The sequence below is a fragment of the Chiloscyllium plagiosum genome, unplaced genomic scaffold, assembly GCF_037043375.1.
Source record: "Chiloscyllium plagiosum isolate Xiang-an unplaced genomic scaffold, Cpla_swu_hap1 HiC_scaffold_11, whole genome shotgun sequence".
In the NCBI taxonomy this organism is placed as follows: Eukaryota; Metazoa; Chordata; class Chondrichthyes; order Orectolobiformes; family Hemiscylliidae; genus Chiloscyllium; species Chiloscyllium plagiosum.
The window spans coordinates 79629739-79643485 of NW_028270149.1; the positions used below are offsets into that span (position 1 = coordinate 79629739).

Here is a 13747-nt window from a genome sequence, read left to right on the forward strand (position 1 = left end):
GAGCCATCGGTGTGAAATGCTACTTCCAATATACGTTACAGGTTTGATATCTGACTAAAGATTTGACTCATGGCCTTGCTAACATAAAGTGACATTGAGTATTGTGTTGACAGGAATACCAAAGCACATCAAGCAATCCATTGCTTTGACATAGTGCACACTCACTGACCAGAGAATATGCAGTGCTGGCACGTGCATTAATGTATTTCCTATAAATTATAGTGTGCAAGAAAGTCACTTATCAGGCAGAGTCTTAACAGGTTCTGAGCAACGTGCATGATGGCAAGATGAATGGTCGAATCAAGGGAGATGTTCAGCTCTTAACATCAGGAGCATCTCGCTGCCTCTTGTAAGCATCTTTAATCAGCCTGATCGGACATGTTATTTTGGAAGATTTTATAGGGTAGGTAGGAATTTATACTAGCCTTCTTGGCCTATTGGCAGGTACACTACCACTATGCCACACTAATGGCACGGTGAGATTCTCACCGAGCAGCGGTGAGTTGCCAACTGAAACACATTATTGCTTATTAACAGTTCCACTTGTGGATAAAGAGGGGAGGTGGAAAAAGCACAGAAGGTCAAACAGCATCAGAAAAGGAGGGCAGTCAGAATTTCAAGTTGGAACCTTTCATTGGGACTGAAGTTTACTGGAGGCAGGAGAAGGGGTCTTCGGATTCAAATTTGAACAAGTAGACATGGAGGCGGGGGCAGGGCACAATGTTGAGATGAATGGTTGCAATAGGACTCATGTTGGGAGGGGTAAATATGCCAAAGTGTGAGGGTGAGGGTTGCATCTGCCACCAGTCATTGGGACTTCAGCTGGGAAGCAGATTTGTCACCAACACATGTTATCTTGGCCACTAAGGCATGCTGCGTGCCTAATCCCTGGCATCCTTCAACATTGATCCTGTTGCATCTCTCTGACACTGGGAATCTCCATGAGATGCACACTTCTGTGCACAGCAGCGAAAATGAGGATTGTATTCTGTGGAACACATAACCCTGTTAGTCATCGCCCCCAGATGCGCTTGGTACAATTTTCTTTTCCTTTCCCACACACTCAGATTATAACAGGATCTTGACCAGATGGGCCAATGGGCTGAGAAGTGACAGATGGAGTTTAATTTAGATAAATTTGAGGTGCTGCATTTTGGGAAAGCAAATCTTAGCAGGACTTATACACTTAATGGTAAGGTCCTAGAGAGTGCTGCTGAACAAAGAGACCTTGGATTGAAGGTTCATAGCTCCTTGAAAGTGGAGTCGCAGGTAGATAGGATAGTGAAGAAGGTGTTTGGTATGCTTTCCTTTATTGTTCAAAGTACTGAGTACAGGAGTTGGGAGGTCATATTGCAGCTGTACAGGACATTGGTTAGGTCACTTTTGGAATATTGTCTGCAATTCTGGTCTCCTTCCTATTGGAAGGATGTTGTGAAACTCGTAAGGTTTCAGAAAAGATTTATGAGGATGTTGCCAGGGTTGGAGGATATGAGCTATAGGGAGAGCTTGAATAGGCTGGGGCTGTTTTTCCTGGAGCGTCGGAGGCTGAGGGGTGACCTTTTTAAAGTTTATAAAGTCATGAGGGGCATGGATAGGATAAATAGACAAAGTCTCTTCCCTGGGATGGGGGAGTCCAGAATTAGAGGGCATAGGTTTTAGGGTGAGGGGGAAAGACATAAAAGAGACCTAAGGGGCAACTCTTTCATGCAGGGGTTGGTACATCTATCGAATGAGCTGCCAGAGGAAGTGGTGGAGGCTGGTACAATTGCAACATTTAAAAGGCAACTGGATGGGTATATGAATAGGAAGGGTTTGGAGGGATATGGGCCGGGTGCTGGCAGGTGGGAATAGATTGGGTTGGGATATCTGGTCGGCATGGACAAGTTGGACCAAAGGGTCTGTTTCTGTGCTGTACATCCCTTTGACTCTATGACACACTCAGCTACCACATACTGCAGATGGGGTGGAGGAAACCAGCTTCACAGTGAGCCTATTGGCTGTGGAAGCATGAGTGGGCAACCCCTGTAGTTTAGATCTGGGCAGGTCAGACATTCTGAGGGTTTTCTTGGCACAGACAAGTGAACTATCCTGAGCTGGAACTGTCAATAGTCAAAGGGGCCCAGGGAGGGTGGATGTGGAGGACCTAGCCACCTCTGTAGGCTCCTCAGTGGACTCTCCATGTGGCTCCTCCTCCAATGAGGTGTATTTCAGATCACCTTTAACTTTTATATTATTTTAACAATGTCTTTGTTTACTTACATATCTGCATATTTAGAAGAATCTTGACAGACACCATTCTCATCAGTTTCTTCACCAATGCAGCTAAATGCAGCTTAAGATGCAATAGGCTATGATGTGTGAGCTCTTACTGCATTTTGATTACAATAATTGCATTAATTACAATATTTTTCTTACCTCAAAGAGGACAAAGCTAGGGCTCACAATTGCTATTCACTAGCCAGATTATGAATGGAGGCTAGTACAGCCAATGTGATGTTATGAGAGGTATTGAATTTGTGGCGTTTATTTATGAGGCTAACTAAATGCAAAGAACCCTGGCAAGCTTGACTTAAAATCCCTAAATGTTGATTTTAGAACTTTGAATGTACAGTGAAACGTTGATCTATAATTGCTTGTCACAACAAAGGTGAACTTTGACAGATGTGTCAATAATGGATGTTAATGCCATGTCCAGGTGCTGTGCCAATGTTACGCAGCTTTCTTAACAAAATGACAATCTTAACATTGTTCTGCTCGAAACTTAACACGAGGAGCAGAATGGGTTAAGTAGATGTTTTGCAGCTAGCTCCTATGCAATGGTTGCTAGGTAAAGGGTAGATGGGGAGTACTGGTCCTGCTATCACAAGAAGCAGGTGGAGGAGTCAGGACTATCACAGAAATGGGCTAAGAAGGCAGTGTGTCCAGGGCAGGAGGCAGTGACCTATTTCAGCACAGTGCTCAATAAACTTCGGTATTTCCACAGCCAGTGAAGGAAGGAGGTAAGAGTCAGAGAGTAATACAAAACAGAAACAGACTGTTTGCTCCAACTCATCCATGTTGACCAGATAATCTAAATTAATCCAGTCTTATTTGCCACCATTTTCTGCAAATTCACCTCTCCCATTACCCCCTGAACTGTTGGACTTATCCTCATTCAGCATATTGCGTTGAACATACAATGCTAGCCACAAGCTTGAGGGGCCTTCCTATCTTTCAACCCATCACTTCAATTACAGACTAGACACCAGCAATGATAGCTCCATAATACACCCTATTCATGTGGGCGGCATGGTGGCACAGTGGTTAGCACTGCTGCCTCACAGCGCCAGAGACCCAGGTTCAATTCCCACCTTGGGCGACTGTCTGTGTGGAGTTTGCACATTCTCCCCGTGTCTGCGTGGGTTTCCTCCGGATACTCCAGTTTCCTCCCACAGTCCAAAAGATGTAAAGGTTAGGTGAATTGGCCATGCTAAATTGCCCCTAGTGTTAGGTGTAGGGGAATGGATCTGGGTGGGTTGCTCTTCGGAGGGTTGGTGTGGACTTGTTGGGCCAAAGGGCCTGTTTCCACACTGTAAGTAATCTAATCTAATCATGTACCCATCAGATGCCTTTTAAATGTTGTAATTGTACCAGCCTCCACCATCACCTCTGACAACTCATTCCATACATGCACCATCCTCTGTGTGAAACGTTACCCCTCAGTTCCCTTTTAAACCTTTCTCCTCTCACCTTAAATCTGTACCCTCTAGCTTTGGTCTCCCTTACCCTGGAGAAAAAAAGAACGTTGGCTATTTAACCTATCCATTCTCTTCATGATTTTATAAACATCTGTAATATCACCCCCTCAGCTTCCGACCCTCCAGGGAAAATACCCCAGCCTATTCAGCCTCTCCCTATAGCTCAAACCCTCCAACACTAGCAACATCCTTGCAAATATTTTCTGCATCCTTTCAAGTTTCACAATACCAATAACTCAGTCAGTTACAGAACAACAGGAGGGAGACTGACCACTCAAATGCAAAGAAAGCAAACAGTATTCCAGGAATCATTAATAGGGATATAGAGTGCAAGAGCATAAAATTAAGATGAACTTCTCTAGGACAGTGGTTAAACTTCAGCTGCAGTATTGTGGCCAGGTCTGGAAAGATATGAGTTGGTGTGAGTGCAGAAGAGATTTAAATAATAATCCCAGGGATAAGGCACTTCAATTATGAGGACAAATGGGAGGAATGAGGAAGGATGTTGCGAAATTTGAAAGGGTTCAGAAAAGATTTACAAGGGTGCTTCCCAGGTTGGAGAACTGGAGCTACAGGGAGAGGCTGAATAGAATGGAGCTGTTTTCCCTGGAGCGTCAGAGGCTGGCGGCTGACCTTATAGAGGTTTATAAAATCATGAGGGGCATGGATAGGATAAATAAACAAAGCCTTTTCCCTGGGGTGCGGGAGTCCAGAACTAGAGGGCATAGGTTTAGGGTGAGAGGGGAAAGATATAAAAGAGACCAAAGGGGCAACTTTTTCACGCAGAGGGTGGTGTGTGCATGTGGAATGAGCTGCCAGAGGAAGTGGTGGAGGCCGATACAATTACAATATTTAAAAGTTAAAAATCACACAACACCAAGTTATAATCCAACAGGTTTATTTGGAAGCACTAGCTTTCGAGGCACTACCTTTTCATCAGGTGGTTGTTCCACAACCTGATGTTATGTGATTTTTAACTTTGTCCATCTGGACCAACATCGGCAACTCCAAAAAATTTAAAAGGCATCTGGATGGGTTTATGAATAGAAAGGGTTTAGAGGGATATGGGCAAAGAGCTGGCAAATGGGACTAGATTAGTTTCGGATATCTGGTCAGCATGGACGAGTTGGACCGAAGGGTCTGTTTCCGAGCTGTACATTTCAATGACTCTATGACTGATTTCATCAGAGAAGTGAAGATGAAGGTGCAATTTGTTTGAGGTTTTCAAATTCCTGAAAGGACTGGACAGTGTGCATAAGCAGAAACTGTTCCCACTCATGGAAGGATTGAGAACCAAGTACCAAAGATTTGAAGTGTTTTGCTAAAAAAGCAAATATAAGGTGAGAAAGAGGTTTTTCGCACAGTGGGTAGTTAGGGTATGGATTGTGGTGGAAATATTGAGACATTCAAGACAGCATAGGATGATGATTTAACTAGAAGCATTGGGCAGAGCGACAGGGGAAAAAGGCAAGAGATTGGCACGAAGTCAAAATGCTCAGATAGCTGACATAGATGTGATGGACAGAATGGTCTCTTTCTACACAGTGGCAATGCTGTGATTCTGTCTTGGTTCTGTCCTCTAATATCTGAAATATTGTTGTACTGTGTGGGTAATGTGATTGACAGTCAATTCATGACTATTTGCTGGGGCATAGCTGAGTCATTGATACCCTGAGTGAACCAATTTGAGCCAATAGGGGTTGTAGGAACCCAGTGGAAGTGGTCGACAGGTAGAAGTTGTTTGTCACTGTCCATACTTGCTTGCAAGCAGCAATCACAGGAGTTATTCTGGCCATTGAAAGCAGAGGAAGCAAAAGAACCTATTGACAATTAATCACACTTTAATGAAATACATATATTTGCTGGATCTGTTCAAAATTGACAGGAATGGTGGACAGTGGGAGTAACAGAGGGAACAACATGAGGAAAAGGAGGTAAATGTTCACTCCCCTTAATCCTGCTCTATCAATTATCCCCTTGGCCTGCTCCACCATTTACCCCATGAACCTTCTTCCCTATTCATCTCATAGAATCACAGAATTGCTATGATGCAGAAGGCAGCAATTCAGGCCATAGTTCTAATGTTCTATCATCTCATGTCAATTTTCTGTCTTTGCTCATATCGCTGCACAACATGAATATTCAAACAATATCGCTGCTAAATTTCACAACTGAACCTGCATCCAATCCATTTCCAAGTAGCGCCGTCCAGACCCTATGGAAAATAAAGAGCATGAACGTATGGTATGGGTTAAAGCATGAAGACCACTGGCAATCTGTGTTCTGTGGAAGGCAGGATGGGATAACCATAGTGGAACATTCTTACACAAATTAGCAGAGTAAGGTTAAAGGCTGAAAGGTCACTATGGTGAGATGAGATAACACAGTAATAAAGCAAGTTTCTCTGTTAAGTGTTATTATGACAGGATTGGGACAATAAATACTTGGGACATGGCATTAAAATATCTAATTAGTAGTCAGTAGAGTCAGCTTGAGACAGGAGACTATTGTAACAGATGGAATAGCTAAATATCTATCATGACAGGTTAGTCTGGAATTGAAGATCACTGTAGCACAGTTAGCAATAAATATCTAACCGTGAAATTAGAATAACATTAAGTAGAATGTACAACCAAAGAGATATTGGGAACTAACAACACTGGTATATTGTGTAGCTAGAGTGAGGTACTTTGATTAATATAGTTGGACATGCCGATAAGCTAACAGAAACATGATAAAATAAAATCCACGGACCATGAGGTTCGGGGGCATTCGAGAATCTGTTTTCTCAGTGTCACGGTTTTTTATTTGCAAATAAAAGATCTACTTCTTGAAGAACTCTCTGTGTCTCCTGGTGGTTCTCTATATTTTCTCCACAACAACCCTTAAGATTGGCTGTGGAATTTTTTTTAAATTTCGCAACACACTTGCTTCATTTGCACATCAGTTTAAATTTACATTGAGATGTGCAAAGCTTATAAAAGCAGTTAATCAGAGTTTTAGGACCATCATGTTCCTGTGAGGATGAAGGATAAGAATGGCAAAATGCGAGAACTCTGGATTAGTCAAAAAGTTTTTAAAAAAATATAAAAGGTTTAAGAAATTGAAATCAGATAAGATCATTGAGGAATGTAAAGAGAACAGAAAAGAACCTAAGAAATCAGAAGAGTTAAAAGGGCCATGAAATATTTTTGGCATATTAGGATTAAGGAGAATCCCAAGACATTTTATACATGTATTGGGAACAATGATTAGCTAGGGTAACTGCAGGCCCACTCAAGAACAACGGAGGGAATTTATGCATGGAGCCAGAGGAAGTGGGTGAGGTTTTTAATGGGTACTTCAACTGATATTCACCAAAGAGAGGGACGTGGATGATGGTAACATTATGGAGGGATGTGTTGATATTCTAGAGCATATCAACAAATCTTCTCAAAACTTGCTAGCATGTCAACGATTAGAAGAAGGTGGTGTTGGGGGCCTTCAAAAACTATTAAGGCAGATCAGTCCCCAAGGCTGGATGGGATCTATGCCAAGAGACAAGGGAGGAAAGTGCTGGGCCTTGACAGAGATCTTTGCATAAGCGAGATCCCAGAAGACTGGAGAAAAGCCAATGTTGTTCTTTTATTTAAAGAAAGACAACAAGGATCATCCAGGAAATTATAGGCCAGTGAGCCTTAACATCTGTGGTGGGGAAATTATTGGAGAAGATTCTAGGACTTAGAACGGATAGTCAGCATGGCTTTACATAGGGGAGAGCTTGTTTCACAAAATTGATTGAGCTTTTTGAAAAGTGATGAAGATGATCAATAGGATGGGGCCTTGAACGTTGTCTACCTGGACTTGATTAAAACATCTGTCAAGGTCCTGTATTGTAGGTTGGTCCAGAAGATTAACACACATGGGAACTATGGTGAATTCTGAGTTAGAAACAAAATTGGCTTCATTATCAAAAACAGAGGGAAGCTGTGGACAGGTATTTTTCCGACCGGAGATTTGTGATCAGTGGTTTTCCACAAGGATCATTGCTGGGACCTCTGTTGTTTGTAATGTGGATAAATAATTTGGATGGAAATGTTCGTCGCCTGATTGGTACTTTTGAAGACAATACGAGAAAAGATGGAGTTGTGGATATTGAAGAAAGTTATCAAAGGATACAGCAGGATGTAGATCAGTTGTAAAAGTGGGAAGAGAAATGGCAGATGGAGTTTAACATGGATAAGTGTGATCTTGCATTTTGGCAGGTCAAATGCAAAAGCAAAGTATGCAGTAAATGGTAGGACCCTAAAAAGCATTGATATATAGAGGGATCTAGGGGTGCAAATGCATAGATACCTGAAAGTGACAATACAATTGGATAAGGTGGTAAAGAAGACATAAGGCATGCTTACTTTAATCAGTTGAGGGCATTGAGTATAAATGTTGGCAAGTCACGTTGCAGCTGTAGAAGACTTTAGTTCGGCCACGATTGGAATATTGTGAGCAGTTCAGGTTGCCATGGGTATGGAAAGGATGTTAAGGCTTTGGAGAGAATGCTAGACATGGATAGAGTGGATTGTTAGAGTTTGTATTCCAAAATGAAAATGTCAAATGTTAGGTTTAAGGTGAGAGGGGAAAGTCTAAAGGAGATGTACAAGGATTGTTTTTTATACAGAGGATGGTAGGTGTCCAGAACATGTTACTATGGGAGGTGTCGAAAGTAGATATGATAACAACATTTAGACAGACCCATGATCAAGTGAGGAATAGAGTAATACAGACTATGTTCAGGCACAAGGGATTAGTTTAGAATGACTTTATGGTTGGTACAGACATAGTGGACCCAGGGGCCTGTTCCTGTGCTGTACTGCTCCATGTTCTACATTCTAGTTGGTGAGCTTAATGAATATATTTAATTAATAATAATGTCTAGTATAATAAACACTATCTGTATGATAGAGACCTGATCTCACTGTTAGCTGGATGACAGCATAACTGTGGCTTAGAGTTCACTCTTTCATTGAATATAATATTCTTTGTCAATCACTGACTTGTCCCTATTATTTATGATTTTCTCTCATTCCTGTCATTCAGATTTCACAACATTACCTCCTCCGTTTTTGTAAGCCAGGTAAGGGAATCTCCAGACATTGCTCAGACCCACCACACAGCCGATCACAGAGAGTACGTAGTCAGTCTTCGAGGACCAGTTCCCTCGCTCCACATTCTCATCAGCCACTTCTTCATTACCAGCAGCCTGAGGGATAGAGAAAATTCAAAAATAATATGAGCAGAAACTACTGAAGGAACTCAGCAGCCAATGCAACATCTGTGGAGGGAGAAGCAGAGACATTGTTTTGAGTCTGGAAGACTCTACCAACACTTTCCGGGTTTTCTTTCAGATTTCTAGCTTTGGCAGTACTTTGCTTTTATTTTGGCTGATTTATAAGTTGGATTTCCCAAGAATAGAAGGTATGCAAATCCTTCACCCAGTACAGAAACACTGAGCAGAATCTTCCAGTATCTGAGCAATGTGGGTTATGGAGAGACTTATGTCAGAATTTGACACGAAGTCAAGAGAGGGCTATCTCGACATCAGAACATCTTGGCTTCATCGTCTATGTTTTTCACAAACGGCCTGGTGAGTTTCTCACGAGGCAATATTGAGTTACCAATTAAACACGATCATTGCTTGCTAAACAATCTGGAACAAGAGGTCATAATTTTAGCACATGGGGTAGCAGATTTAAAACAGAGATGAGGGGGAATCACTTCTCTGAAAGGGTCTGTGGAATTCACTACTCCAGAGTGCAATGGACACTGGGACATTGATTAAACTCAAGGAGGAGTGAGACAGATTTTTAATTAGTAATGGGTTGAGTGATTATGGAGATCAGGCATGAAAGTGGAGTTGAGGCCAAGATGCAATCAGCTATCATTGTATTAAGTAGTGGAGCAGACTCAAAGGGCTGAATTATTTACTCCTGCCCCTAGTTCTTTTGTAAAAACCTTGTTGAGAGTCTAGTTCGCTTCTTTGACATTCAGCTTTCTAACTTAACAAACAAGCCAGATGTTAAGAAAGCTTGACATGGAAACCCAAGGAGCTGCCTGGCAAATTCAGTTCGCTGCTCGATCTGAAGGTTGGAAAGCCACACGAAAATCTCAGACAGCACACCACAGGCACTGCTCACATCCAGGGACATCATCATCTGATATGAGCCAGCCTCTCTGAACCCTCAAAGCATATCTCTGAACGACATACAGGGCACCTCTACACATCAATGCTACATTAGCTTGGACAAATGTTCGGCACAACATCAGGCGAGGTGTTCCCGCCTCAGGCGACTGACTGTGTGGAGTTTGCACATTCTCCCCGTGTCTGCGTGGGTTTCCTCCGGGTGCTCCGGTTTCCTCCCACAGTCCAAAGATGTGCAGGTTAGGTGAATTGGCCATGCTAAATTGTGCGTAGTGTTAGGTAAGGGGTAAATGTAGGGGTATGGGTGGTTTGCGCTTCGGCGGGTCGGTGTGGACTTGTTGGGCCGAAGGGCCTGTTTCCACACTGTAAAGTAATCTAATCTAATCTAATCGTGGGCCGAAGGGCCTGTTCTGTGCTGTATTGTTCTATGTTCTATCTCAGGCTGTACCACTAACTCTCATGGTAATCTGCAGCAAGGAAATTGTGTGCTCATGGATATACACCCAGCTTATGGACTAGACAAGGCTGCGTCTCCATGCTCTTAACTCACTCACTCTTCTTGGTGCTCTGGTTTCCTCCCAAGGTCCAAAGATGTGCAGGTGAGGTGGATTGGCCATACTAAATTGCCGATAGTGTGCAGGGATATGCAGGCTACGTTGGATAGCCATGGAAATGGAAGCTACTGAGATAGCAAAGGGGTTGGGTCTGGTTGGTTCTTTAGAGGGTCGGTGTGGATGCGACGGGCTGAATGGCTTGTTTCCACACTACAGGGATTTTGTGATTCTATGTTGGAGGAGTCGGAGAGGTTTCACAAGTGAGTGAGTGGGCAGTGTAGAGGGTATGCAGGGTTAGTGGTACCAGGGGTTGGGGTGACGAAAAATTATCGAAGGCAACAGTGAGAGTGATAGAGCATTGGTACAGCACAGAGATAAGTTGAGTGTGAAGCATCAGAGAGAAGATGGTGGCACTTACACTGGCAGACTGGAGAAGGTCATTGACCTGCATCCTACAGAGTTAGGCATTCTTCCAGATGGCTGAGACTGTACTGACCCGAGTAATACCATCATACAAAGCTGGCATGGTCAGTGTCATGCTTTCCTCTGCTAGTCCTGGGTGGAAGAGGAATTCCTGCTTTTGAGCTCCCTCTGTTAGGATCTCCAGATACCTATCTGAAAAGCAGGCCACCAATTGCTGCCTGTCTACCAATGACCAGGGCAAATGTCAGGGAACTGCGCAAGGGCCTTTAAAAAATGACACAGACTGTAAGGGTTTGGGGTTAATTGTGGTATATCCACCAAGCGGTGAGTTGTTCTGCGAATGGCATACGGTAAAATGGGACAGTAATCATACAAGAGGGAAGCATTATTGGCGGGATAGGGTAGTTAATGCAGCGAGGTTGGTAGCAGAGGATGAGAAAATTTATTAGGCCTCACAGTGGAAATCCCTCCAAAAAGCAAACTCTAATGCAATTTACACTTACCAAAAAGAAAAACATATAAGATTCAGCCCTCTGTGTAGATCTCTATTTAACAGCAACCAGTTGCTCGTTTGGAAACCCCGTGAACAACACAGAGAGACTCTGCACTTCACAATAATCAAAATCATCAGCCATTTTGCCTGAGTTTACATGCACGTTTTGATCAGGTACTCACAGTGTCCTCTGAACGGTATATTAGATGGTAAAGTTGTAAGAACCTTGACACAGCCAACTGTCGTATGTCCATGCGGTGAATGATGAAAGATTCTTCTGTTTACTGATGATGTAGAATTCCAGTTTGAAAACTCGAACTGCTACAATAGTCTGACTAAAGGAGTGACTCCTGGCACAGTCTAGGAACAGGTGAATCTGTTGGTCCAAGGCTACTAATGTGTATCAATTTCAGAACACTCAGTGTCAAAGTGCATTTACATTTTTGTTTCATTTTTAAAATGGGACAGAACTTTGCAGCTGCAGCAATCAGTCCATGGAATTTTGAACCATCCTGAAATAATTGGATTTTTTTTTAATGTCTAATGCTTAGCTACCGTTTGACTATTTATTTTGTTGGGCTTAAATTGCAATAATTAACTTTTAGATCCCTTCACGGTTAACAGTACTGATAGTATACTGGGAATTGAGAAGCTTCAGCACCACATTTGTCTGTCGCCTTTTAACCCAGCCACAATACATATATCAGCCTTTGGGGTTTCCTGACTGTTGTGAAGTTGAAGGCGTGCACTGTACCTTTAAGAGAGAACAACTGCCATCCAGACAGAAAAGCCTGGAGATCGAACATTTTGCTCTCTAAGAAATTAGGAAACACTCTCGATCAAAGGTACTTTTGCATACAAAATGTACTCGCAATAAAAAGAAAGAAGACAACCCAGGGGATTCAGTAGCCAGAAGAGGGAAGTCACAGAAGATGACAGTAGCTGTGTCATTTTTGAAATTAAGGTGATGTAATTTTAGAAATGTTTTATTGAAACAGCATATTGTTATAGAGTTGGAGGCAGATAACAATCAGTTGAGAAAAGTGGGGTCTTAGAATTGTGAATAGTTGTTTAAGGTTCACTTTTAGAGTAAATAAAATAAATTGATGTTATTTTCTTTAAATCGTGGAATTTGGGAGTTCTCTGTCACTCATATTTTAACAGATTATGTGTTGAGGTGAGCTTTGGTTTAATTAACAGAAGGGTTAACCTCCGTGCCATAACATGACTTTCACTGATTAATTGGAGTAGGAGCAACCCATGGCAGTCAGAAACTACCTAAAAGGACCCGACAAGGACCAGAATTGAAGAATTGCATGTGTGTTTTGATGGGCCTGAATTGTCACAGGTACTGAAGTATGGAGAAAATCTTTGTTCACAAGCAGTCCTGAATGTCATGCTGTGAGGCTGTCAGGACTACAGGGAATCTCTAATCCTGATAAACGGTAGGAGAAGGATAGGCCCAGGGAACAAGTAAGCTTGACCTCAAGTGATTGGGGTTCACTGCAGGAGTGTGGGTCCTCACTCCTGGCCACATCAGGCGGTGCTGTCGAACTTATGTGACTGGGGCATATAAGAGTTGAAACTTTATTGCTGGAACAGCACAGCAGGTCAGGCAGCATCCAGGGAACAGGAGATTCGACGTTTCGGGCACAGGCCCTTCTTCAGGCTGATAAGACACAACCCTCATGCTTATGTTCCAGAGGATGTATCTTTGCATCCCACCATGGCCATTAATGAAACATCAAATTCAATTTGTTAAAATATGGAAAAGAAAGCGAGCCGAATTGCGATGAGGCAACCACGATCTACTTCCCAAATGTCCTTTAGGAAAGGACATTAGCCATGATTGGGAGGCGATGACCTAGTGGTATTATTGCTGGAGTGTTATTTCAGAGAGTCAGATAACATTCTGAGGACCTGGGGTCGAATCCTATAATGGCAGATGGTGGAATTTGAATTCAAAATATATCTGGAATTTAATGATGACCATGAATCCAATGTTGATTGTTGGAAAAACTCATCCAATTCACTAATGTCCTTTAGGGAAGGAAACTGCCATCCTGACCTAGTCTGGCCCACATGTGACTCCCAACCACAGTAGTGTGGTTGACTCTTAATTGCCCTCCGGCCAATTCGGGATGGGCAATAAATGCAGCCTGGTCAGCGATGCCCTCATCCTGTGAATGAATAAAGAAAAGATTACATGTGACTCCAGAAACACAGCAATGTTCTGGGCTCTTAACTGACATTCATTTTGAAATGGGCAATAAGTATGACCTATTAACACATATATCTGATGAAAAGAGTTAAAAGAAGATGAAAAGGGCTGCTCCAGGCAGGAGAGATTAGCAGGAAGCACATT

General features: G+C 42.6%; 1 protein-coding gene across 1 annotated transcript in view; it reads right to left on the minus strand.

Annotated features, from left to right (window-relative positions):
• LOC122547866 (sodium- and chloride-dependent neutral and basic amino acid transporter B(0+)-like) overlaps positions 1 to 11823 on the minus strand; it is an 83901-nt gene extending 72078 nt beyond the window's left edge. Inside the window, exons 1-2 of the mRNA XM_087991809.1 lie at positions 11565 to 11823; positions 8826 to 8973 (exon numbers count right to left, since the gene is read on the minus strand). Coding sequence (XP_087847935.1) covers positions 8826 to 8973; positions 11565 to 11636 — 220 coding nt within the window. The 5' untranslated portion in view covers positions 11637 to 11823. The remainder of the gene's footprint in view (positions 1 to 8825; positions 8974 to 11564) is intronic.
• Positions 11824 to 13747: the final 1924 nt, after the last annotated feature.